Below are 27,721 nucleotides of genomic sequence, written 5' to 3'. Positions count from 1 at the left end.
GAGACTCTCCCCACAGAGCCTACTTTGTGTAACAGGCTTATGGAAGGAAACTCCTTTCTGGAGATCAACACTCCAGCATTGGGTTGGGTAATGGACCAAGAATATTTCCAAAACATTATATTCTGCATATGTTTCTAAATCAAAACAGACTCTCTTTGCAGAGGATCAGTACTGTTTTATTTATTTACTTTTTAATATTCTAGGATGATATACCAAAAAGTACCTTATGATGATTTCCACAGTCAATCTGGAGAACTAATATAGAAAAATATTAACTCAATAATATTTGCCTAATTAATGACACTTCTCTATCAGAGTAGAAAAAATTTATTTGGGCACAAAACACTATGCAAGTTTGATATTTCTATGGATTCATAGTGTTTTAGTTAGGAACTGGTCTTAAGTTTGGCATACCAGGTTTTGAGAACTACATCTTCTATGTACTGTTTACTTAACCTAATCTCTGTTTTCTTATCAGTAACATAGGGATAAAAACAGTAATTACCTCATGAGTGCTTGACACTCATAAATATTTGCTGAATAAGTGAGGGATTTAGAAAATATAATGAAGAATGAATTTATCGCATGTCCATAGTACCAGGCCCTTAATGAATGGGTGTGGAGATGATGGTAGTGATGATAGTGGTTGTAAAACTCCTTATTTGGAGATAATATGGTCGTCTGCATAGAAAGCTTATGGGATTTGTAAAATTCTGTTGCAACTAAGATGTAAGTTTAACAAGGTTACAGGATATAAGATCAGCATAAAAAATGACTTTTTATATATTTACAACTAACAACTGAAATTAAAATAATAATGCTGGTGCCTATCATGAGAAACATGAAATGTTTAGGAGTGAATTTGACAAAAGTTGTGCAAGATCTGTATAATAGAACGACAAAGCATTGTTTAGAGAAAATATAAATAAATAGAGAGATTTAAGCATCAGTAGAATCAAAGTTGCTCAGATGGCAATTCTGACCAAAAGGATTTAGAGTCAACATCATGGTTGATTTTTCTTAATTTTATATGGATTCTAAAGCTGATTCTATAATTTTTATGGAAACACAGACGATCTGGAATAGCTCAAACAACTTTGAAAAAGAAGAGCATAAAACAAGAGTTACACTTCCTGATTTGAATACTTACTGTGAAGCTACCTTAACATAGTGTGATATCAGTGTGAAGATAGAAGATTAGATCAATGAAACAGAATGGAGAGTTTAGAAATAGACTCAGATGTATATGTTCAATTAATTTTTGACAAAATTCAATGGTAATTCAGTGGAAAAAAAAGAGTTTTTTCACCAGGCTGGGCTGGAAGAATGGACATCTACATATAAAAAAAAAATAACTTAGGCCAATACCTTGAGCCATATACAAACTTTAGTCAAACTTGATCCTAGACATGACCATAAAACCTAAAATTATTAAATTCTAGAAGAAAATGTAGGAGAAAAATTTTTGTTCTTGAATTAGGCAAAGATTTGTAGATATATACCAAAAGCATGATTTACAAAAGAAAAATTGATAATTTGGGTATCATCAAAATTAAAAGTTTCTGCTCTTCCAGAGATATTTATTATTAAGAGAATGAAAAGACAAGCCACATACTGGAAGAAAATATTTGAAAATAAATTATCTGATAAAGGAGTTCTACCCACACCTATAAAGATCTCCAAAATATTAATAAGAAAACAACCCAATTTTAAAAATTGACAAATAATTTGAACATTTTTCCAAACAAGATATGCAGATGGTAGTAAGCATTTTTAAGTATGCTCAACATTATCAGGAAGATGCAAATTAAAACTTTAAGAAGCTACTGCATACTCAACTGACCATGCCAAAAGAGGATACAGAGCACCTGGAATGCTCCACATTTACTGCTGGTGGAATAGAGAATGGTGCAGACACAGACCTGTCATATGCTATAGTCATTCCACTCCTAGGTTATTACTCAAGAGTAATGAAAGCACTCCCATACAAAACTTGTATGTGAATGTTCTTAGCAGCTTTATTTGTGACATCCAAAAACTGAAAGCAACTTAAAGGTCCCTCAACATGTCAATAAATTTTTTTTTTAACTGGTATACCCATACAATGGAATACTACTTAGAAATAAAAGGGAAAGGAGATGATATATTGTTATACAGGATGGGGCAGAAGTAGGTTTGCAGTTGTGAATACTCAAAACACAGGTTTCATTCTTGCATTATTTACTACAGGCCCGATGCACGAAATTTGTGCACGGGTGTGTGTGTGTGTGTGTGTGTGTCCCTCAGCCTAGCCTGCACCCTCTCCAATCTGGGACCCCTCAAGGGATGTCCAACTACCTGTTTAGGCCCGATCCCGGTTGGGCAGTCGGACATCCCTCTCACAATCCAGGACTGCTGGCTCCCAACCACTTGCCTGCCTGCCTGCCTGCCTGATCAGCCCCTAACCACTCCCCTGCCAGCCTGATCGACGCCTAACTGCTCCCCTGCCATCCCAATTGCCCCTAACTGCCCTGTCCTGCCAGCCTGGTCACCCCTAACTGCCGTCCCCTGCAGGCCTGGTCACCCCTAACTGTCCTCCCCTGCAGGCCTGGTCACCCCTAACTGCCCTCCCCTGCCGGCCTGGTCATCCCCAACTGTCCTCCCCTGCAGGCCTGGTCACCCATAACTGTCCTCCCCTGCAGGCCCAGTCACCCCCAACTGTCCTCACCTGCCAGCCCAGTCACCCCTAACTGCCCTCACCTGCCAGCCTGGTCGCCCCTAACTGCTCTTCCCCTGCAGGCCTAGTCCCCCCACAACTGCCCTCCCCTGCAGGCCTGGTCCCTCCCAACTGCCCTCCCCTGCTGCAGGCCTGATTGCCCCCAACTGCCCTCCTCTGCCAGCCCAGTCACCCCTAACTGCCTCCCCTGCTGGCCTGATCACCCACAACTGCCCTCCCCTGCAGGCCATCTTGTGGCAGCCATCTTGTGTCCACATGGGGGCAGCCATCTTTGACACATGGGGGCGGTTATCTTGTGTGTTGGAGTGATGGTCAATTTGCATATTACTCTTTTATTAGATAGGACTAGTGGCCCCTTTGCATGAAGATTCGTGCAATAGACCTTCATTCACCTGGCTGCCTGCACCAGTTTTCTGCCGGCACCAGGGACCCAGGCCTTGGCTGTGGCCACCGCCTTCTGCCTTCTTTCAGGGTCCTGGGCGGTGGCCTTGGGCTTGGCTGCACCCAGCGTCCCTGCTACCCGATCTCAGGAGCGAGCCGACCCCCAGGTCTGCTCGCTCCTGCGATTGGGGCAGGCACCCCGCTGAGCCCAAGGCCGGGAAAGCCTCAGCCGGCTTTCCCGGCCTTGGGCTCCGCCGCACCCCAGAGTCCCTGCAACGGTTTCCTGGTGGGCGTGGTTGATGGGTGTGGCTTGGTTGGTGGGCGTGGCTTGGGCGTAGCGAAGGTGCGGTCAATTTGCATATTACTCTTTTATTAGGTAGGATTGTATTATTTTCCATAGGCTACCTTTGCCCCACACTGCGTATACAACAGGAGTGAATCTCAAAAAAGTTACTCTAACTGAAAGAAGCCAAACAATAAGAGTATATCTTTATGACTCATTTCTATAAAATTGAAGAAAATACCAATTAATCTAGTGACTGAAAGGTAATCTGGCAATAGGGAGAATTAGGAACATTTATAATTGAGATTAAAAATGAGGAGGGGGATACTTTTAGGGCTAGTGGTTATGTTTGTTAGCTTGTTTTAATGGTTTCAGGATATCAGAACTTGCCAAATTGTTTAAACATGCGTAGTTTATTATATGTCAGTTATGTCTCAATTTTAAAAAGTAATAAAGAATGCATGGCAGTTGTCACAAAGCTAAGGGCTCATGACATGATTTGGGCAACCTTGAGGGTGAGTTTTTGCTTGATGGTAAATCATGTGGATTTACATTTTCAGTTGTGACCATGCAGATCATCATTAGCTGTGAGGGCATAAAAGAAAGTGAGGAAATGCTATCACTGGATATTGGTAGTAGTCATATGGCTAATATGGAGCCTGAGATGAATCTTACAATCACTGTTAACACATTTCAGTCACTCTTAAATCTGTCCTCAAATTTTTGGATCATGAGATGGATGCCAGAACACTGTGTTCCACGATACTCATTCACACTTCTAGTTAATGAGTAAATATAGCCATAGACATGATTTTATCTTAATAAGAGAGTGAATTCTGATTTCTAGATGACATTTCTATCCTTCCTTTAAAAATACAGTAAAATCCAACCATATGATTTAATTCGCATTAGTGGATGCCTTTCATCAAGGACTTCTCCAAGTCATTTAATGTCCAAAGTCTATGATAGACTATCTTCCTGTCTGACAGGTGAAAGGAACGAGAATTAAGTAACTTCCAGGAATCACAGAGAAATTCTGTGAAGGCAAATCTGGGTGCATGTGAGTGCACATGAGGGCATGTGTTGTGGGTGGTCAGGCAAGGTACAAACCACACCAACTTCTTTCATGTTGTTGCTTATTGAGACATTTTTTTTTTTTCTTTTTAGTGGCCTTACTTTTCTGTTTTCCAAGCAGGCCAGATATTTTTATGAAAGGGTATGTCATGGGCAAGTCACAAAAACTGCAAGAATGCCCCATGACCAGAGAAGAAATAAATATCTCACAAGATATTATATCCTCAACTTCTCTCCCTTCAAGATTGTCCCTTTCTTTGGGGTGTGGTTAGTATTTACCAGGCTTTTGGTATTGCTTTTGATTCACATTGATTTATCTTATACTCAGCATCTACTATCTTGCAAGCATTTGGCCAAAGTCTTAGGATACATTTAATTCCATGATCTGATCACTACAACTGAAATATGGGTAATAAAATTAGGCTTATTTAGTTTAAATACCTTGTCCAGGGTCAAACAGGTAGTAAGTAATAGAGTCTGGATTTGAAACTAGAGCATTCGAGGCAGACAGACTGGGTTTTTCTACAAATAGCTGTGGGACCTTGGGTAAGTTACTTTCTTGAGTTTGAGACTGAATGTCCTCATCTATATGAAAGAATTATAATATTTACATTATAGGGAAGTTGTGTTGCAAGTCTCATAGAACATCATAGATGCTCAGTAAACGCTATTCCACTTGCCTCCCAACCCCTTCTAGTTCCAGATCCTTTGCCTTCCCAGCCTGTTAGTCTCAAGCACATGAGACTGAGTCCAGCTGTTGGCTGTGCAGTTATCCACTCAGTGCAGCTCTCCTTGTTCAAGATCTGTCTACTCAGAAAGATTCTGAGTATCTTGAAGACAGAGACTCTCTCTCACTTATCTCTGTCCCTCCAGTGCCCAGCACAGGGTCCATGCTTTGAATTAAATTATTAGAGGCCTAGTGCACAAAATTTGTGCACTCGGGGGATGGGGGTTCTCTCAGCCCAGCCTGCACCCTCTCACAGTCCGGGAGCCATCAGGGGATGTCCGACTCCTGGCTTAGGCCTGCTCCCCAGGGGGAACGGGCCTAAGCCGGCAGTCAGACATCCTTAGCCCTGCTGCAGAGGCAGGAGAGGCTTCCGCCACCGCTGCTGCACTCTCTAGCTGTGAGCCTGCCTTCTGGCTGAGGGGCGCTCCCCCTGTGGGAGAACACTGACCACCAGGGGGCAGCTCCTGCATTGAGCATCTGCCGCCTGGTGGTCAGTGTGCATCATAGCAACCGGTTGTTCTGCTGTTCAGTCAATTTGCATATTAGCCTTTTATTTTATAGGATTGACAGGTGTCTTCAAGAGGTGTTTCCAACGCTTTTAGAGAATTTTTTGCAACCCATGTCCCACATCCCAGATTCTCCCTGTCTACTCTTTGTCTTCATTCCAGAGACCACTTCATCTCCATCACTTGAATATCCTCTGATTGGAAGAGCTCCAGTTCCCCTGGGTGGTAGCAGAACCCAGGTCTGTGTGGTGGCACGTGGTTGGGACTGCTTCGAGTGTTCCACTAAGCTGGCCATGGTTTTGTGATGGGCATGTGCCCTGTACTCACAGATCTTCTCACACCTGACCAGGTCTCCTTCTCTCAGAACCTTCTCTGGACCTTAATGTCATGTTGACATTCTACCTCTCAACCCAGCTGATAAGGCTGCCTGTTATTCATTCAGTCAATGGACACATAGCCTCACGTTTGCAATCATTATTTTTTAATCCATTGGTTGCCTCCCGCTGCGCCCAGACTGGGGATCAAACCTGAAACCTGGGTATGTGCCCTGACCAGGAATCAAATAGGAAACTTTGTGGTGTATAGGATGAACTTCCAACCAACCGAGCCACACTGGCCAGGGCAATCATTATATTTTTTTCCCTGTTTTTCTTCTTAACCTTGTATCTAGTATTTAATCTTCTAATGCCATATTAGCATTTCTGACTTTCGGGAATCATCCATGAATCTACAGGAACACTTGTGCTTTACATATTTCCATTGAGAATATTTAAGCTTATCTTTTGTCAGATGGCTAACATTGTGCAGGGTTCTTTAATGGCTAACTTTGGAGTTGAAAGGTCAGCACCAGTAGGGTTATCTCTTTTGAAGAGTTTAGCAGTTCTGAGATTTAGGCAACTGAGTATTTCATCCTAATTGTTTCTGGACAGATGCCCTCCTCCCTCTCAGTTGCTGTACTTGTCAATCTGCTTATGCAGGGTCTGTATGTGCCTAATATGGTCTGTCCAGAGTCTTACAGAAATACAGAAGACAGAGTTTTCAGATCAGAATTGAAAGACTGTTTTTGACTGGGATATAATATGAATTCTATGCCTTCCATGAGTATCCTAACTTCTTGGAGTTTTTGTAAGCTGACCCCCAGAGTTTCTTCCCCACCTCAGTGGAAATGCATGAGGTCCTGTCCCTGTCCTGTTTCTGAGCCAGTTGATTTGGGTGAGGGCTGTAAAGACACTGAATAGCACTGTATCTGGCTTTTCTGGCAGATGCCTCACTTCCTGTTGGCACTTGTTTCATCCATGAAATGAGAAAAGGTGGGAGGGAGAAGATTGGGCATTTATCTGGTCCTAATTTTGAATAATCGTCCATGAGTGTCTCTCACAGTGGTTCAGAGTTTATTTATGGCTTTCCGTAGTGTTCTTCGGGGGCCTGGAGCTCATTCAGACAGTGTGTTGGTATGGTGTCTTCACTGATTGTTTGGAATAACTGTGACATTAGAGTTTCAGGGAAACAGTATGAAAAAAGGCTGACATATTTGCATGCAAATCATTTGTATCCTAATCGGCAAAAGAGTATTTGAAAGGTCTTTTTTTCATTTTTGTGAATGAGCACATAAAATAATTTTCCCTGAGAGAGCTTTTGCTGCATAGGAAATCAATGCAATATCAGGTCACATGGAGACATTAACCTGATATTGTTCTAATTCCTCAGGCAGCATGGGAAGTATTTTGACCTCTGCCCCACTCTCTTCGCATTGCTTCCAACTGTGTCTTCTGTGTTGAGCGCGCATGTAGTGAGAGTCTGCCTATCCCCAAAATGCAAATAAAGCCTTTGTGAATGTATTTATAATCCTCAAATGGTAGAAGAACTCATTAATATGATTTTGCAGGAAATAGTTTTCTTATGTAAGGCGGAAACATCTTAATGTAATCCTGTATTATGGGTTTCTTTTTATATGCCAACGTTACTTAGCACAGCCCTCGTGAATTCGGGATGATTTACTGAATGTCCTTCAATTTCACGGTAGCAATCATGCTCTCTGTTTCCTCCTAGGAGTCATCTCTACTGCAGACATCCTGGATCGAGAGACCACAGGGTCCTACTGGCTGACAGTGTATGCCACGGACCGGGGCGTGGTTCCCCTCTATTCCACTATTGAGGTCTACATTGAAATTGAGGATGTGAATGACAATGCCCCGCTGACCTCGGAACCTATTTATTATCCTGTCGTCATGGAAAACTCTCCCAAGGATGTATCTGTCATTCAGATTCAGGCTGAGGATCCTGACTCTAGTTCCAATGAAAAACTGACATACAGGATTACAAGTGGGAATCCTCAGAATTTTTTTGCCATCAATATCAAAACAGGTAAGGGCATGCTCATATGACTCGTTAAAATTGGTAGGCCAGCTTTTAAATACATCAGCCTGACACTTGCTTACTTATACTATTTTATTTATCCCCTTATTTATTTATTTTGTGTGGAGAACAGCATCCTCCTTTCAAAGGGGGAGTTTCTGAAAAGCTATGCATTTTACTACCTATGGTATATTTACATTTCAACTGATACCAAGGTGAAGTGATCTAATAAAAAATTAGAGGCTTTTATAGAAAGCCTTGTATTTGCTTTATTCAAAAGAAAAAAAAAATGGCCCAGCCGGTGTGACTCAGTGGTTGATGGTCGACCTATGAACCAGGAGGTCATGGTTCGATTTCTGATCAGGGCACATGCCTAGATTGCAGGCTCCATCCCCAGTGTGGGGCGTGTAGGAGGCAGCCGATCAGTGATTCTCTGTCATCATTGATGTTTCTATCTCTCTCTCCCTCCCCCTTGCTCACATATATGTATATATATTTGGGGGGGGGGGGGAAAAGGAGAAAAAAATGGTTCCAGGATACTCAGAGGGCCAACTACTGTCTTTCTGTTTCTGTTTCTTGGGAGAGAGTAACGTGGCTGTGAGTGAGCTATCTGTGACATCCCTCCTTCTCAGAACCTCCTCCTTGGTTATCTCAGTCCAGCTTTTGCTGTAAGATCTCCTTAAAGTCTTAACTTTAAGCCTGTAGTTTCTTGTGATTCCTATAACTACCCATCAACGAAGTGTCAGTGTTTAGAAGAACTTCTGGTGTCTCAATCTCTACACAAAGTATACAAACATTTAATTTTCTGGTCTTTTGCTCAAAACATTTCTAGAGAGTGTAATGGAAAAAAAAAATTTGAATAAGGATCATAAAGGGCCAGAGTGGAATTTGTTTGAATGCATTCTGAGACAAGTACATGGACTGGAAAATGCTTTGTAGAGCGAATCTCAGTGTGTTGCTTTCTTGTGATTTGCCTCTTCTAGATCTTAACTCAGGAAGTAAAACACTCAGTGAGAGTTGTGATGGATAAAGTTTTAATTAATTGAAACTTAGAAGAATGTAAAAAATAGATACTATTGCTATCTCACCCTGGAAAAGTGAAAAGTTAGGGTAGGTTGGTATTTGTTGGTGTGGACATGTTTGGCTTGCCAAGCAAACTGCTGTTCGTGTTGGTAGTTAAATCTCCTGCCTGTGTTTGTTAAAGTAGAAACACACAGCTGACCCCAGGCGTTTTATAAATGTGAAGTTCCCATTAACATAATTTGAAGAGAATGCCAAGTATTTTGGAAACTATTGATTTTCTCTAATTATGAGTGAGTCAGTCATTTTGTTAGCAGAGTTTAGCATTCTAACGGTGTTGAATCAGGATTTGAATTGTGTTTCATTACAAAAAAGAGTGGTCTTCATCTGTCAATGAGTGAGGCCTGCTTGAACCTGAAGAAGTCTCAGAGATTTGGAGCCTGGCCCGACTTTTCAGAGCCCCATTAGGTAGGGAAGACTGCTGGTGCACTTGAAGAACGCCTGAGCTGTGCTGGGAAGTCCCTCCTGATTCGCTTTATTGCTATAACAAAGAGCCCTGTGTAATATGGTGACAGAGAAACGAATTCTGATACTTTAGAAAGTTCAGAGAGAGAGAATAGTGGCCAAGAAAAAAAGTCACAGTAGAGGTTGAGGACACAAACATCTTTACATTTCATAGCCCCTGTGGAATCTGAGATACCAAGTTGGATTCTGCACCTTCCACCTTGATTTCATTAGCCCTTGATCATTAACAGTGAGCCCAGCATCCTCCTTATGATAAAAGACACTGCAGAAGGGCACTTTCAACTGGAAATAAAGGAAGTGTGAATGTCACAGGGAAGAACTGGGGTTGGATGTGAAGAATGTAGGCTGTACATTATGTCCGGAGAATCTGTAGACTTGTCTAACTAAAGCTGTCTTTTTTATAGCTTTTTACAAAGTGTGCACATGAATGTTAAGAAAATATTGCACTCTCATAATTTGGCCTATCTTACTTAATAAGAGTCTTAATCGTATTTCTAATTTCTATGTTTTTGCGATAGATTTTTATTTGTGCTGGGAATGTCATTTTAGACTAACTTTTTAAATTGCCTAGGATAAATGTATAGCATACTTTGTAATTCTCAGGCACATGGTAAAAAAACAATGGATATTATTTATTCATTTGATCTCTCACCAAGCATATGTTGTGCCCAGTGGTTTTCAAACAAGATCTAATGAATAAGATATGTTCCAATTTTTTCAGGGACCCAAGGAAAAATGAAATTAAAATTACACACACACACACACACATACACACACACACATATGTATATACTAGAGGCCCAGTGCATGAAATTGTGTGCAGGTAGGGTCCCTAGGCCTAGCCTGCAATCAGGACATCTTCCGCCCACTTGCCAGTCCCCAGTCCCACCCTGCCACCACCCACCCTGGTTCCCCATGGTTTCCAGTTCGCCATCCAGCAATTGGAGCCTGTGGGCCAGGGGGAGGGACCAAGAGGTCTGCCTTCTGCCTGCTTGCCAGTCACCAGTCCCGCCCTGCTGTCACCTATCCCGGATCCTAGTGGTTCCCCCTTCACCATGATCGGAGCCTGTGGGGCTGGGGGGAGGGGCCAAGAGGTTGGCTGTTCCGCCTGCTCGCCAGTCCCCAGTCCCGCCCCACCGCCAACACCACTCCAGTTCCCCGTGATTCCCCACTGGCAATCCAGCAATTGGAGCCTGCGGGCTGTGGGGAGGGACCTAGAGGTGGTCAATGCACCTCATATCAACTAGTCCATCAGTCATTCTGCTCGTTACACTGTTATGGTCGCTGGCCTTTTATTATATAGGATATGTGTACACACACACACACACACACACACACACACACACACACATACATATCCTATCTAATAATAGACAAATATGCAAATTGACCATACCTCTGACACACCCAAAAGCCACGCCCACCATCCAATCAGAGCGAGTATGCAAATGAACCCAAACCAAGATGGCTACAGCCACAGAGAGCAAGGTTTCCTAAGTAACAGAGGAAGCCAAGCTTTCTGCCAGCCATTGCAGGCCTAAGCCTCCACTCAAGCTACAAAGTTTCAATTATAGAAGGTAAACAAATTCAAACAAATGGCGGCAGAATGGAGCTTGAGAGTGCAAGCCAGGGTTGCCACCGGCAACAGGGGAAGCAAAGCTTTCCACACACCCTGGCCAGGCCCACCCGCTTAAGGCAACAAAGTTTCAATTATAACCCCAACACAAATGGCTGCGGGCCTCGGAGGGAGCCCCAGGCTTGGCTCCGCTCCAGACTACAAAGTTTCAATTGTAGAAGGAAAATAAATTCCAGATACCAGGGCCTCCGCTTGCGTTGCCAGGGGGCCCCTCACTCAGGCCGCCCCACGCCCCAAGGGAACCCCACCCTGATCAGGGACACCCTTCAGGGCAAACCAGCTGGCCCCCACCCCTGTACCAGGCCTCTATCCTATCTAATAAAAGAGTACTATGCAGATTGATCATCACTGCAACACACAATATAGCTCCCCCCATGTGGTCAAAGATCCTGCCCCCATGTGGAAACAAGATGGCCACCACAAGATGGCCAGCAGGAGAGGGCAGTTGGGAGGCACCCGGCCTGCAAGGGAGGGCAGTTGGAGATGATCAACCCTGCAGGAGAGGGCAGTTAGGGGTAACCAGGCCGGCAGAGGAGGGAAGTTGGGGGCAAACAGGCTGGCAGCAGAGTGGTTAGGGTGTGATCAGGCTGGCAGGCAGAAGCGGTTAGGGGCAATCAGGAAGGCAGGCAGGCAAGCAGTTGGGAGCCAGCAGTTCTGGATTGTGAGAGGGATGTCCAACTGCCCGTTTAGGCCCCATGGGATCGGGCCTAAACGGGCAGTCGGACATCCCTTGAGGGGTCCCAGATTGGAGAGGGTACGGGCTGGGCTGAGGGACAACCCCCCTCCGTGCACGAATTTCGTGCACCGGGCCTCTAGTATATATATATATATGTATATATATGTAATACAATAAAAGAGTACAATAATTGATTATGGTAGAGAAGTTTTGCTCATTATGAGGTTAGGGAGAGTGATAGTCAAGGAGTGCTTCATGGAGGAGGTGACATTTGAGATTAGAAGTCTTATGTTTCAAATCCTTTTGCTGCACTTCCTGAGAAACAGGAAAACATAGACTACATCAGACAGCTTCACCAGCTTCGTGAACTTTGGAAAATATTTGAACTGTCTGACCTTCAGAGTTCAGGGAGCAGGGATTGTTGCAAGGACTTATCGAAACCTCCTGTGAAATGCTTTCCATGGTGCCTGGCACAGTGACGCTCTGCAGTGCAGGCTGAGAGCACATCCTGAGGGCTTTCACTCTGATTACAGGCATGCCATTTAATCTCCTTGCACTTCAGATTCTTAGCTGGAGAGTGAGAATGACCTTACTGACTACACAGGGGTTGTTCATGAGACTGAATGCCATGCTGTGTTTGAAGGCTGTAGGTAAACTACAAAGCTCTCTAAGCATCGTGTTTTTACTCTGTGCATTTCTGTTGGGATTCGCAGAACCACAGGCCTGGTGTAATTTTGTTAAGCGCGTTGCCCTAAGTCCCACGGTGCCTATGGAGCAATGCTCAGCCAGCTCAACCAACTTTCCAAAGAGACATTTTCATTTTTGGCATTCCTTCCTGTCTCTCTAAAGTCATTTGCCTGAAATAGTTATGTTAATGTAACATTTTTTTAGTAGTGAATCTGGAGATGTACCTACCCGGTATATTTAGGAAAGATTTGTGTTTTAGATTTTCTCAAGTAAAAATTGGATGTAGACTCATTTAAACTGACCTTTCATTCCTTCCTCTGGGTTAGAGCTGAAATTTATAGAGTTTTGTTTTGTTTTGGCAATGTGCTACATAATAAATAGAGATTAAAATGATTAATGCAAAGTCAAATACTATCAATAATTATGATCCACAGCTTGCAGCAGATAACAGATGTCCTGGACCCAGGAAGGGAGAGAGGTTTCTGTATTGAACGCTCTGTTCTCTCTCCAAAGAACTGTTTGCTTTTTTTTCCTACCAGATTTGAAATCACGTAGAATCAGTAGTCTATGGACCTTCTTCAGTAATTCCTGTGGCTTAAGAAGAAAAACAAAAGCTGTAATAGTGTGAGGTCCTTTCTGGCCTGTGCAGAAACATTTGATTAATTCCAGGCTGAGCAGTTGAACTCAATCAAATGCAGCCCCCTCGCATGTGCATGCCTTCCCTAGTCAGTAACCAGAGCCCTGCCCGTGTGCTCTGAACAGCAGACGCCCAGCAGACTGGTGTTCGCTTGCTCTTTGGGTGAGCACGACTCAGAGACTTCCTTTCAGCACTTGTAAGGAAATCCAAGCTGGCCACTGATTGGTCATCCAGGCTGAATTGGGGAACAGGTGCAGGAAGTTCCTCTAGGGGTTCGGAATGTTTATTTCAGTCCTGTCTACAAGCATGGAATCCACTTAGCACAGTGCCAACGCCTAATACAACACTCGGCGACCGTTAGTTGTTGTTATTGTTAGCCATCCTGTATTCCTCACTGGGATAAAGTTTGTGTAAGTTGCAAGCGTACACCTCCACGGTCTTGAGGAAGGCATACTTGAAAGACCGCCTTGTCTCTTCTTACCAGTTAGTATGTAGCATTGAAACCTTCCATTCAGTTTTATAACGTATATTGTGCACGACTTTGTACTGCTGCCGTTCTAGACCCCACATGTTGGCAGGATGGATGATATTACAAAGTATAAAATGGTTTATGCACTCAGGGAATTTAGCGTCGTGGGGGAAAATAGGAATCACATGAGGCAATTTGTAAAGACATGGTCAACCTCTGGGGCATGTAAGCTGTGAACAAGGTCACATGTCAGATTAGGGCAGGTCGGTGCCAGCTGGAGCAGAGGGGCTGGAGCAAGGACTCCACAGACCTGAAGTGGGTCCCGAAGCGTGGGTCCATCTGCACAGAGAAAAGCCAGAGGGCCACCCAGGGAAGAGAAACAAGTTACGCTGACCTTGAAACCCATCTGTTGCTACTCGAGCTAGTTTGAGAGGCACTGTATGATTAGAAAGGGAATTTTAAAAGACTCATAATTGCCTGGAGTATTGCAAGATATTAGGAGTAGCAAATATGCACACCTCCTTGGTTGTTTTTTTTTTGTTTTTTTTTTTAGTTTGATGATATCTTTCATTGTGTATTTTTTAAATATATTAAAAGCTGTATTTTTATAACTTCCTTCAGAGAGGCCTACGTGAAATAAACGTAAGTCTAAGATCAGCGTGGGCTGTGTCGAGGGCCTGGGTCTATGAAGCAGACCTTGCTCGCTCCAGATCTGCCCATGATTGGATATCCAAGGCATGGGCTTTCTCGAGTCCTTCCTGCAGGGGCAGCATCTGCCTAGGGCCCCATCCCTGGCATGGTCACCAGTGTTTGAGTGGAGGTGAAGCTCAGCTTTCTTTCACTTTCTGTGAACATCTTGGGAGAAAGAACCCTGACCAACGTTGGTTTGATTTATAGGCAGACCAGCTGGCCTCTGACCAGGTGAGTTGAGAGGAAGAGATCCCCTCCCAAAGTGTGTCAGCTGCAGGAAAACCTCAAATCCTTCTCTTCACCACCGATTCCCTTGGGGTTTGACATTTTCCCTATTGAAACCAGAGAGTGCCTTATTAAAATATTGAATGTTCTTATTTCTAAAATCAACTCTCACATCAGCTCATCTGTGGTCTATGGTATAAGACGTAGTGGGTATTAACGGAAGAGGCAACAGAAAGAGACATCTAGACGACCACCCTTCAGCATGACGATAATCACAGGGCAGGCTTGTTAGAAGACAGAAACCTGGGGTAGAGCCCAATGATTTTCTTTTCTATCAAGTTCCCAGATGATGCTGATGTTGCTCCCCTGAGAGCCTGGTTAGTAAGACTCTGGACTTTAGCATCCAAAGAGAAAGAAAAGAGGGAGGTCACAAGGTGCTCAGAGATGCACCTGAGGACAAAGTAGCCCACTTTATCATTCATCCACTTACAGTCCTGGAGTTTTGAGATTTGACTATAAAGTTAAAGTGCTCTCTCTACCATCACCCCCAATCAACTTGCTTATATTTCCTGTTTTATGAAGTGAAAAAAAGAAAATTCTGTCTTTCTAATTGTCCATGAGCAAAACATCAGAACTAGATTCGTAGTTGATAAAAAATAATGGGCTATATAATATTTAGAAACCCTTGTATTATTTTCATATTTGTAGAATCAAACAAATTGTTACTAAAGTGGAACTCAGACCTACCTACATGGATAAATAAGCATTTGATTTTAGTATATCTCTATAAAAAATGTGTTTGTTCTTAAGACAGTCGTTCTCAAAAATAATTTTGTATCTTAAATAAGCTAAGTCTTAGATTCATGCACAGCCTGTTTGGTGATAATCTGCTTAGAAAACCAGCTTTTCCTGGAAAACAGTAGGATAAATTACTATGTATAAAATCAGAGATTACAAAGAAAATCAGAGTATGAGGGACAAGGGTACATACGAATACTGATGCTTTTTCTTCGTAGTGAACATTGTAGAAAACTCCTGCTGCCCTCTCTTATTCCTTATTCCTGCCTAATGAAAGCTCACTTCTGAATGAGCAGAAATGGCTGCTGGATGATGAGTTGATATTCATAAGTCCGGGCACAAAGTGGATAATGTAGCGAATGAGTATGTATGAAACTGTAAATCACCCTCGCTCCTTCCTTCAGCCATGAAAGGAGACCTTGTCCTATAGAACATTCAATTGTGTTCGTTTAATCCAACAAGTCCCCTCGAACAAATGGGGCTCCTGCAGATTTATCACAGGAGGTTATTTAAATTCCGCGGTGACCTTTGCCTTTCTTGTGCATGTGCTCCCAGTGAACAAGGACAAAGGGAACGGTTGTGCCCCGTCATTATGTCCCTAAGGAGGCTGTGTGTTTCCCCATTTGATCAACTCTTAACTGGGAGCTAGGGGATGGGGTAGGGAGTCTCAGGGGTGCAGAAGGCTTGGTCAAGGTGGCCATGTGTTCTCCTGGTGGGGACTCTGGCTCTGCCTTTCTGTGGTGTGATTTTGTTCGAATGCTGGTTTTGAATGCAAGTACCAGTTTCAGAGTTTTTCCATCTCAGGATTGCTAACAGTTTCGACTGGAGCAGTTTTTGTTGTAGGGGACTGTCTCGTGCATTATAAGATGTTTAACAGCATCTCTGGCCTCTACTAATGCCAGTAGCACCCCTCCCTCTCTTTGTGACAGCCAGAATATCCCCAGACATTGTCTCTGGGAGTAAAATTGCCCCGTTGAGAGTCATGAGGTAAGGCGGAATAGTCTATGGGCCTCTATTATATATGGCCCTGAGCAAAGCACCCACTACAAAATGATGTACTGGTTATGGAGGTGTGATGGTATTGTTCACTGAAAAAAATGTGTATGTGCATATATCTCTATATATGGGCACAAAGGTATCATCTATATAATAAAAGCCTAAGCGACCTTTAAGGTGGAATGACCAGAACGACTGGTCACTATAAAGTGCACTGACCACCAGGGGGCAGATGCTCAACACAGGAGCTGCCCCCTGGTGGTCAATGTGCTTGCATAGGGGGAGCTCTGCTCAGCCAGGAGCTGTGCTCGTGGCTGGCAAGTGCAGCAACGGTGGTGGGAGCCTCTCCAGCCTCCACAGCAGCGCTAAGGAGCAGTGAGCCAAGCGGTAAGGAGCCTACTGCTAAAGAGCAGTGAGCTGAGCAGTAAGGAGTGAGCAGGCGGGCAGTAAGGAGAGAGGGACCCCAGATTGTGAGAGGGATGTCCTGGACTGCGAGAGGGTGCAGGTCAGGCTGAGGGGATGATTCCCACCCCCAGTGCACAAATTTTGTGCACCGGGTCTCTAGTCTATATATATAAAAGGCTAATATGCTAAGTGCCCCTCCTACCATCCGACCGGTCGCTATGACGCACACTGACCACCAGGGGGCAGATGCTCAACGCAGGAGCTGCCAAGCTGCATTGACTTGGCAGCGGCGGTTCTCAGGTGATGTACCCCGAAACCAGAGAGGAGAGAGCCCAATTCCTCGCAGGGCTGCGAGATTCCACCTTCAGCTGTGGGTTATGTTGTTGCTGGGGCACTGTCAGCCCCGAATCAGGTTTACTGCACACTTGTGTTTGCATTCCACACCCTGTACAACAGCAACTTGGCAGAGTACCCTCTTGTACTCCGGGACCCCTCAGGGGATGTCGGAGAGTCAGTTTCGGCCCAATCCATGCAGGCCAGGCTGAGGGACCCCACCTGCCAGAGGGACCCTGCTCACTCTGCAGACCCCGGGGAGGGACCAGGTAGGAAGTTGGCTGCAGGGGATGTCTGGCCCATCTCACCCAGTCCCACCCCACCAGCCCCCTTCTAATTTCCTCTCAATGTGCATGAATCCGTGCACCGGGTCATCACTAGTTAATAATAAAATGACAAAATACAAAGGGGAAGAAATTCAAAGCCGCCTCTCACTCCACTGTAACTCCAGGATCTTCGTATTTTGAAGGCCCTATGAATACTTGAAATCAAATCTATTAGAAAAATAAATAACAAATCTACAAACAATGAATATGGATGAAGTTATCATTTTCTCAAATCTTAGTATTTGGAGAGGATTTGCCTGGTAACAAAATTCTCACCAGAGTCAGTTTTGAATAGCATTCTCCGAAGACAGCAAGCAGAGATTATTTTGAGGGTTCCAGGTTTTATTCCCTTGAAATGCTTAAGCAGCTCCAAATCCTGTTCCTGCTTAATGTCAGCCTCTGACAGATACATATGTAGACTGTTTCTTCCCTGGAATAAAAGTGATGAAAAAAAAAAAAACAAAACAACCCTTGACCTTGGTTGGGGATTGTGCAGCCATGTCGCTAGGTAAGGCTCTGAGCTCTTGGTCATCCCTGGTAGCCGTGCAGCACTCACTTAGGAGCCCCAGGAAGTGGTAGATTCCTGGGAAGTTAAACCAGTGTCCCAGATCGCCCTCTTGGATAAATCTTAGGATTGGAAAGACTAGCTGAGTGGGGCCTGGTGCCACCCTCAGTAATAAGAAGGAAACCTTTTCTCCCAAATTAAGTCCAGTTTAGATGGTCCTGGCCACTAGTTAGGCAGCATCATGTGTTTTTCCCCCATTTATGAGATTCAGATCTTTGAGTTAATATGACTGCGATTGGAAAAAGGATTTTGGGGGGCTGATTTTATAAAACTGAACTACAGGCAGGGATGGTAACTTTGGTAAAAGTGAGCAAAGACTGAGCTGGCACAAGTTGGAGAGAGGAGAAATGAGGTTGCTGCTCATCAGGGAACCTACCCTGGGCTTGTGGGTGACTCAGAGGCACTCGTGGAGGGGCAGGGTGCCAGCCACTCTGTGTGACTAGTGGTGTTGCCTATCTTCCAAGCTGGTCCTGGGTCCTGCTCACCCACCTAGGGGCTGGGGAGGAGGGACAGCCTTCCTAGACATCCAGCCTAGCCCTGGAGCTCAGCTGCTAGCATAGCTGCTGCTGGAAATTACTGAGAATTATTTGGGAATGAATGAGTCATGTAAATAGAGGAGATGATGATGATGATGATGATGATGATGATGATGATGATGTGTGTGTGTGTGAGAGAGAGAGAGAGAGAGAGAGAGAGAGACACCATTGTTAGGGAGACTCCTGGGTCTCCCTGAGTTTGTGCCCCCACCCTCCCAGGTATGACAGGAGGGTGGGAGGAGGACTCCTAACCCAGAACGGAGGTCTGCTCGGTGCCCTGAGCCATGGTGGCGTTTTCATGTATGAACTCCTTTGGCTCTCACCACAATCCTGGAAGAAGCTGGGATTCTGGGAACCTGGGTGACTGGCCCCAGGTAGCCCAGCTAGTGAGCACAGAGTTAGGGTTGTTCTGATGAACGGTCCATAATGCTAAAGACAGATGCTATTGAATTTGGAAAATGTGAGCAAACTCAATAAGCACATTACTGATCCTAGAACTTTGGAGCGCCCGGAAATCTTTCAGATGATTGTATGCACACTCTCTGTTTTACAGGAGTACTATGGATTGAATTGTGTCCCCCAAAATGACATGCTTGAAGTCCCTATACCTGTACCCATGAATGTGGCCATATTTGGAAAGAAGGTCTTTGTGCAAGTAATTACGTTAAAATTAGGTCATATTGGATTGAGGTGTACCCTAATTCAGTGACTGGCGTCCTTATTAGAAAAGGGAAATTCGGACACAGAGACAGAGGTTACAGGGCATGGCGCTAGGCTGCCATAAACCAAGGAATGCTGGGGATTGCCAGCAACCTCCAGAAGCTAGGAAAACACAACGGACTCTCCCCATCAACTCTTCAAATAAAGTGTGGCCCTGCTGACCCCTGATTTCATAGAGAATGCTCTCTTTCTTTGAAGAGAGCATTCTCTAGCACTCTATGAGAATAAATATGTTGTTTTAAAAAATCATTTATTTATTGATTTGAGAGAGAGAGAGAGAGAGAGAGAGAGAGAAACATTGATTTGCTATTCAATCTGTTGATGCATTCATTGATTGCTTCTTGTATGTGCCCTGACCTGGGGATCAAACCCACAACTGTTTGAAAAATCTATAAATTTTATTCACATTGAGGTAGATTATTCTAGGAACGCATTCTTGGCATATGGGGACTGCATTTGAACCACCTGAACAACCCAGCCAGGACTACATTTCTGCTATTTTAAGCAACCATGTTTGTGGTACTTTGTTATAGCAGCTTTAGGAAACAGGTGCAATCTCAGGCTACAGGTGGGAAGGTTGAGCTCTCCTAAGGGAGTGAATGAAGCTAGTTGGCAGAACTAAGGGCCACCGACTCCTAGTCAATGTTCTTTTTACTAGACTAAATGTTAAGAGTTTAAGCAGTATTTTTTTTTACCATAGTCAAGCCTGGCCTTAATTAGGTTTCTGTTTGTTTTGCAGTACGTTTGACCTAGTTGAGTTTAATTATTTCATAGTTCTAAAAGTGATAGGGCTTTGAAGAGAGCATTGTGTGGCATTGAATCACTGTAACTATTCCAGGACTTCTGAGAGATCATCCGTGGATGGTCCTCTCATCTTGTATAGGGCTGACTGTGGGGGTGTTTTATGTAAAGCAGGTTGTCTCCTGGAAATTACTGTTGACTGGCATTCGATGTGCTTCATAAATCAGATCTCATCAGAGTCTCATTTATTCGGTCATTTCTCAGTCTTTTAAGGTAGATTCTCTGGAAATACTTTTCTGTTAAATCACTGAAAGTTTCTACCTGAAAAGTTATTCCAGGATGGAAAGTAGCTTCACCATCGACCTTGAGAACTTGAAGTTCAGCTTTAGTATTGTTACCACTGCATAGCCTCCTCTTGTCATTGTCTGCCATCTTTGAATGACTTTGGTTCTAGCTTCTTGACATTCTTATGAAAATGTCCAATTGTTTTGAAAACCTATAAACTTCATTCACAATGAGGTAGATTATTCTAGGAAAGCATATGAAAACCTAACAATGAAATGATAAAACCAACATGTGGTGAGTTATGGGTAGCAACCTCATAACTTTATAGCAAAAATGACAAATGTTTGTTTAGAGCTTTGCCATGCAAAGTCATAACACTGGGAGGGGGAGGAGCTGCATGGAGTAGTGTTCAAGAACTTGGACACTAGAATCAGATGTCTTTGCATTTGAATTTGAGCTCTACGATGTCTTAGCCGTGTGATGTTGGGCACATTACTTAACTTCTCTGAGCTTCAGCTTCATCCTCTGCGGAAATGGGGAAAATTATAGTAACTAATGAATTGGCTTACCACCAGGACTAAAGGAGTTAATATATGTAAAGTACTTTCAAAAGTACTTGGCATGTAGGAAACTCCCAATGCATGTAAAATGCGATTGTCTTCACATGCACAGTTTGTTTTAGTTAATTTGCATCCACATTATGCAATTAAGTTCGTAGGCAGTTGGTGTTTCCAAGCTACCAATAACACTTTGCCTATAGGTTCCTTAGGTATCGTCTCGTAAGACTGTCCATCTGCCATGCTCACTTCCCTGTGTGATCATCTAAATTAAGTTGTAGCTGAAAGTGGACTATGCTGGCACCAAAGAGCCCTCTCTAGGGCTCCTGGAAACCCCTCTCCCTGTTTTAGATCTACTTCGCAAGAGTAAAATATAAGATGACTTGGAAAGAGCACTAGCAGTAATAATTGGGTTATCCAGACCCTGCCCTTAACTACGCTTGTTACCATGGACATGTTTACCTCATTCCCGTGGGCTCGGAATCATCACCTATAAATCAATGAGTCTGAACAAGAATCAAATACATCAGTACCTGATGGGTGCCGCCCCTGCTTCCTGCTCTCCGTGGTAGACATCATTAATCACCTGTAGCAGCCTTTCCTATTGTGCCCATGCTTGGCACCAGGTCAGCCTAGCACTGATGGGGAGCTGCTGGGACAAGTTGCATTTATTTTCCACTGAAGGCCCTGAGATCATTTCTACCTCTGATAGCCTTTGAGTCTATAAATGACAAATGACGGTGGCATTGAAGGGAAGGAAAGAGAGGAACTGAGGGTAGAGACGTGGTGGAAATACCGTTACCCAGGACTTGGTGACACTGAGAATAGGTGAACATGAGAGGTGAAGACAGTCTGAAGGGTGTAGGGAAATGGGGCACTTGTTGTAAATAAGTGGATATATTTTGTCCAGCCCACAACATGCCTTTTCTCAGAGTACCCCCTCCTTGCCCCAGCCAGTTAGAGGGGGATAGACACTGAAGCCGAGATTCTGCCTTCTGGGATTTGTTAGTGGGATTCAGAGATGATAATCTCCGGCTGTGGTGGGATTGAGAAGTTGTAAGCCGTAGAACTATAAGTGAATATTTGTATCCCGCCCTATAAATTCACATGTTGAAACCAAAGCCCCAGTATGACGGTATTTGAAGGTGGGGCCTTTGGGAAGAAACTGTGTCATGAAGGCAGAGCCCTCCTTAATAAGAGTAAGGTCCTTATTAAAGAGACACCAGAGAGACCTGCCTCCCCTGCCACCATGTGAAGACTCAGCTAGGAGGCTCAACCTGTCAGCCAGGCAGTGGGCCTTCACCAGATGCCGAAAGCAGCTGCCAGCATCTTGACCTTGGACTTGTAGCCTCCAGAACTGTGAGAAAGAAAGTCCTGTTGTTCATAAGCCACCCAGTATAAGGTATGTTGTGACGGTGCCCAGAACATACTTAGGCAGTGGCTATGTGCATGAAAGCTGCCTAGAGACATGGACAGATGGGCTCTGAGAGGCTTGATCCTAGACCAGCGATGGGCAACCTTTTGAGCTTGGTGTGTCAAACTTCGCCAAAAAACTGAGCATAACTCGGGTAGTGTGTCACTTTGAGGAAAAAACATTATTTCGCAAATGTTTCATCCTCAGGAGCAGCAAATGTTTAATCCTCGGCATGCGGCCGCCGTGTCATCAGAAATGGCTACGCGTGTCAGTGCTGACACGCATGTCATAGGTTCGCCATCACTGGCCTAGACCTTCCAGTGGCTGCCCCGATGTGAGTGAGACTCAGCTCTACTCTTTGCCCTTAGATTGTCTGATAATATATAACTTTGCCAAAGTTTGAAATAGGTTTCTCGTTATGTGAGGACCATAAGAGGCTGCTGCTGTAGAAAGCAAGTCAGGAGTGAGGCTCCAGAAAGAAGAAATGTGTTCTCTCGTGTTGCTGCTGCAAACAGGTTAAAGACCACAAGAAGCCTATAGACTGGGTAAAGGGGAGAGATCAGTGGGAGGTATTTGTCTTTATAGGTTGCATCATGGCTGGGTGTCTCGTCTACATTAGCCTGAATGCTGACCGCCACTTTTTATCTGCCATTCCTGAAATGCTGTGGGTCATGACCTAGAATCTGTGTGGTCTCCAGCATGTGCTTGGATTAAGCTCTGACTCTCTTTATTAAGAGTTCGTAGATGGATGTTTACTGGTTTAAATTTTATCTGCAGCATTCCGTAGGAAAATCTGCCAACAAGTATCCTATTTCAGACAGCTCTGCTTATCCTTAACCGGTGGAACGAGATGTGCACAGTGGCCACCTGTCGTTCAGGAATTTCAGCCTGGGAAATTCACCCAGCGCACCCTTGGGAAGTCTGGATCCCTTCTCGATTGGAGCCCCATCTCAGTCACATGGCAGAGGACAAGTTTTTAACTTCTTAGGCTCAGGTTCTCCATACTACATGAGTTGTTGGGAGGGCAAAAGGGCTAATGTATTTTGTAAAACACGTAGCTTAGCCGTGTATACACAAAGTGCTCAGTAAATATTAACTAATATACAGTACTTATTAAATGCATTCAACTTCCTTGCCTTTCAACAGAACTTGCTTATAAAAAGAATCCTTTCTTGAAATTTGAGGAAGAATCAGCCTGATGAAATACATTAAAAATCTAAGATGTATAACGCATGTTCATGTTGTACGCATGCCTGCTGTATACCAGGTACTGTGCTAGGCATAGAGGGTCTAAGGATGGTATAACAAGAACTCTCTCCTTAAATATCTCATGATTTCACCGTAAACCATCATCAGTTGCTACTGTCACACATCTTTAAAATGAAAATAATATTCAGGCTTTTTATGGGACTTTATTTTCTGACAATAATAAATGGTTATAATATATATTGGTTGTATCAGGAAGGAAAACATCTTGAGACATTGAGTGAGGAGATGTCAAATAAATCCATCACATTAGACTATTCCAGGAAGAAAATGCTAAGCCTTTGCCAGTGCACCATTTTAAAATACGTTGCCATTGCAGATACTTTAGTTAAGGAAGACAAATCCAATTTTACCTCCTACCACTTAAGTTAATTTCTCTTCTCCGTAAAATTTCCTGTTTTATAAAGACATACTTCATCTTGGCCTTGTACGTACTAAATTGTTCATTTTTTACTTAGTTAAATTGTTTTCTGTCACAGTGAGAAATGCTTTCCTCTGAAGAAATGATGTTCATGCATGGGAAATAGGGATATTTATTAAAATGGTTATTACAAAACGAGATGTAGAAGTATTTCTATAATTTGAGTATTTAAGTATTTTAGTACCCAATGAAATGACTTTCAGTGTGAAGTGGCCTTTGATCATCAGAGTCTCCAATCAAATACACTTGGTGGATTTGTGTTTACTTGCAAACGTGTAGAAATATTAGAGGTGTTTTCGTGGATCTCTAGCAATGCTTTGCCGAGTTGTAATGACTAGTAAATGACATGAATTATTTCATGCTTTTATCCTTCTCCGATTTAATAAGCCTTTATGGACTTGGATTCTGAGCATGGGTGAGGGGAGAATTCAAAGAAATAGGAAATTTCTCAGTCCTAAGAAGCAAACAGGCTGTTCACAAGACAAAAACACTTGGCTATAAAGGGAAAGCCTGTGTTTAGGGTGAATCCTGAGCTATTACAGAAGTTGCATGTTGGAATTTGAGTGATATCTAGTATCTTCCGATAGACATAAGTGGGTTTCCCAGGTGACCGAAGTTTAACTCTTTAGGTGCCAAAACAAACAAACAAAAGTTTGTATTTCCGAACTGCTTTCCAAAGGGTATGAAATGTGCCTTTTCATTTTCAAGCACAGTGTACTGAGTGTAACGGTATAAGCAGGTCTGGCTTCAGGGACTTGCGACCTATGCAGTCATGAGGGGCCCCTTCTCAGAAGGGCCACGTGCTTGTTTTAATGCTCTGCTGTCATTGTCTGGAAATTCTTCATAATTTTTTAACAAGGGGCTTGGCATTTCCATTTTGCACTGGGCGCTGCAAATTATGTAGCCCATCATGGATACGAGGTTTCTATTTGGACTGGTAATTATTGTCTGGGGCCATCAAGTGCAGTCCTGTCCCATTTCCTCCGTGGAGCTCAGCTTGCCAGCACTCACTTCTGTTATCAGCATGCCTCTCTCTTCCAGGTCCCTGCCTCCTAATTTGCTGCTTCTCATCTGCTGAGACACCATGTAAATAAGGTATTAGAATAGTCAGTAGGCTGAGAATCACCAGGCTCTGAAGGGTGACCTTGAAGACTCCTCCCTCCGAGTGAAAGCACCGCAGCATCAGCAGCGAGCCTCAGCAACATGTGCTCAGTGATGGAAGGCCGGTTTTGTGCCTCTCCTGGACCGATCACATGGGGGAGGAGGCTGTCTCTGTACTAACACCAGGTGGGACCGTGCAGTTCTGGCCCATTTCCATTAAAGGGAAAATGTTGTAAATAATCTATTTTAAAAGCCCAATTATTGCAAGAGTAGTATGGATGATTAGAAGGCAAGTGAGATTTCTTTTTATGAGACCACTGTTACCTAAATCTTATAAACAACGAAGGTTTCACTGTTGACCATAAGAGAACTTTTTGGATGCCAGTCATTTCTGTCCCTCCAGATTGTCCACGTTACTACAGTAAACCATGGCATACCTTCCTGACACAGGTCACAGTTGCTAGGTTTGCCTGCCTTTATGCAACGTCCTTTGTCATTGTCTACTTAGGCTCTTATCAGCTAAATCAAGTAGAAGTGTTCTCTCTGCAGTGATTTCTAGTTTCCTTCTGGTGTATTTTGCTGGTTTCCAACATCCAAACTGTCTGCAGCAAAAGCAAGCAAAAACCAAGGAAATAAGTTGTCGTTATTTTTAGGTCATTCGTAATATAGGAAATGTATTACAAAGATGGTAAGTTTTTCAGAATGGGGAAAGAGTTGTTTCTTAGTCCTTTATTATTCAACATTCAGTGTTCTTTATTGAGCACCTACTGTGTGCTAGGCATTGTGGTATTACCAGGGTGCAATGGGGAATAGCACAATAGTTATCCATCCTCAGGACAGTGCTTTATACACAGTAGGTGTGTTCTAAGGAAATGCCAAATGAGTGAATGACTGAGTAGGTGAATTGAATAATATGTATCATGTATTAATATTGCACAGGGATTTCTGAATTCCTTTTGTAGCAAGAAGTACTTACACCTTTCTGAAATATATACATGGCTGAAATTCTTGTAATTGTTTTGTTTAAACTTCCACCTGACATTTGAACTATTTTCAAAATGCCATCTCTGGATTCACTTGCCTCTGAGGAATTAAGGGAAGTTTTATATTGACATGGTTTACAAGTCTTCAGAATGCACACAGTACTAGAAATTTCATAAGTGTTCATAAAGGAAAATTAAGGGGTCCTTAGTTGCTTTGTACATCAGTTTATTCTAGGTTGTAAAAGTTCTTTGAGAATTGCAGCATCAATTTTGTGCCAGGTCTTAACACTGATATTCTACCTCTGTGATATTATCATTCTATTGTTCGATTTTAATGGTATTTAATATGTGGGGGAGAAAGCAGGTAATTATTTGAGAAATGCCTTTTACTTTCATAAACAAGAAAAATATGGGAGTTGGTCTCCTCTAATAGATACCCTAATTGCTATCATAATTGTAAATTATATGATGCTTCAGAATATTAAAACACTTACCTATTTTATCTATGGTAGGTTAAGGTTAAGAATAACCTCTTTTTCAAGATAAAGGTCTATCTAGGGAATCTATAGGAAAGTTCTCTAGAATTATAATTTTATGCCTTAGAATCAAAAGCAACAGGCAAATCTAGGTTACCAAACCACACTGATTAGCTCCTTCACTTTTGAGGTAGGTCAACCATTGATAGTTAAAATAAAGGGAGAGGTGTCCCTTAGTTAGTTGAGTGTCATCCTGTGCACCAGAGGGTTACCAGTTTGATTCCTCATCAGAGCACATGCCATGGTTGTGGGCTGAATCCCCAGTAGGGCGTGTGCATGAGGCAGCAGAGTGATATGTCTCATATCATTGTTTCTCTCTCTCATCCTCTCCTTTCCTCTATTAAAAAAAATGCTATGAAACAGAAAAATCTATCTATCTATCTACCTATCTATATTCATATACACACACACACATATATTCTATTTAATAAAAGAGTAATATGCAAATTGACCATACCTCCACTACACCCACAAGCCACGCCCACCAGCTCTCTAAAAATCAATGGAAAAATATCTCAGGTGAGGATAAAAAGAAAGAAATGTCATATCCTATGAAAGAGACATCTGGAAAATGCCTAAAGAAAATTGTCATTTTTTTGTGGTGAAGGGACTGGAGTCCGTGTTGATGAAAACACCTTGGCAGCTGTGGTGGCTGGCAGTGGCAGCGGCATAGGCGTGATGGGGGTGGCACCTTCCCCTGAACAGCAGGGAGCGGGCCTAAGCCATCAGTAGGACATCCCCGGAGGGACCCCCTCTCGTGCATGAATTTCGTGCACTGGGCCTCTAGTAAATAAATAAAGGGGGAGGTGATGATAAAAGTAGGGCCAGCCTCAGCTGGTTTGACTCAGTGGATAGAGTGTTGGCCTAGCCTGCAGACTGAAGGGTCCTGGGTTTGATTACCGTTAAGGGAAGGTACCTAGGTTGCAGGCTCGATACCCGGCCCTGGTTGGAGCACATGCTAGAGGCAACCAATCCATGTGTCTCTTTCACATCCATGTTTCTCTGTATTTATATCTCTCCTCCTCCCTTTCACTGTCTCTAAAAATCAATCAGAAAATATCCTCAGGTAAGGATTAATCCGAAAAATAAATTAATGAAATAAAAGAAAAGTAGGGGCACCTGTCTATAAAC

At 43.3% G+C, this 27,721-nt stretch overlaps 1 protein-coding gene across 3 annotated transcripts in view; it reads left to right on the top strand.

Annotated features, from left to right (window-relative positions):
- Positions 1-27,721, top strand: part of FAT3 (FAT atypical cadherin 3) — a 528,869-nt gene that overhangs the window by 165,757 nt on the left and 335,391 nt on the right. For all 3 annotated transcript variants that reach the window (XM_008149161.3, XM_028156960.2, XM_054725478.1), the window contains exon 2: positions 7,737-8,051. In XM_008149161.3, the coding sequence (XP_008147383.2) occupies positions 7,737-8,051 (315 nt within the window). The remainder of the gene's footprint in view (positions 1-7,736; positions 8,052-27,721) is intronic.

This window comes from Eptesicus fuscus, chromosome 13, assembly GCF_027574615.1.
Source record: "Eptesicus fuscus isolate TK198812 chromosome 13, DD_ASM_mEF_20220401, whole genome shotgun sequence".
In the NCBI taxonomy this organism is placed as follows: Eukaryota; Metazoa; Chordata; class Mammalia; order Chiroptera; family Vespertilionidae; genus Eptesicus; species Eptesicus fuscus.
The sequence above is the reverse complement of the archived record's forward strand: the minus strand, read 5'-3'. Positions and strand labels throughout refer to the sequence as shown.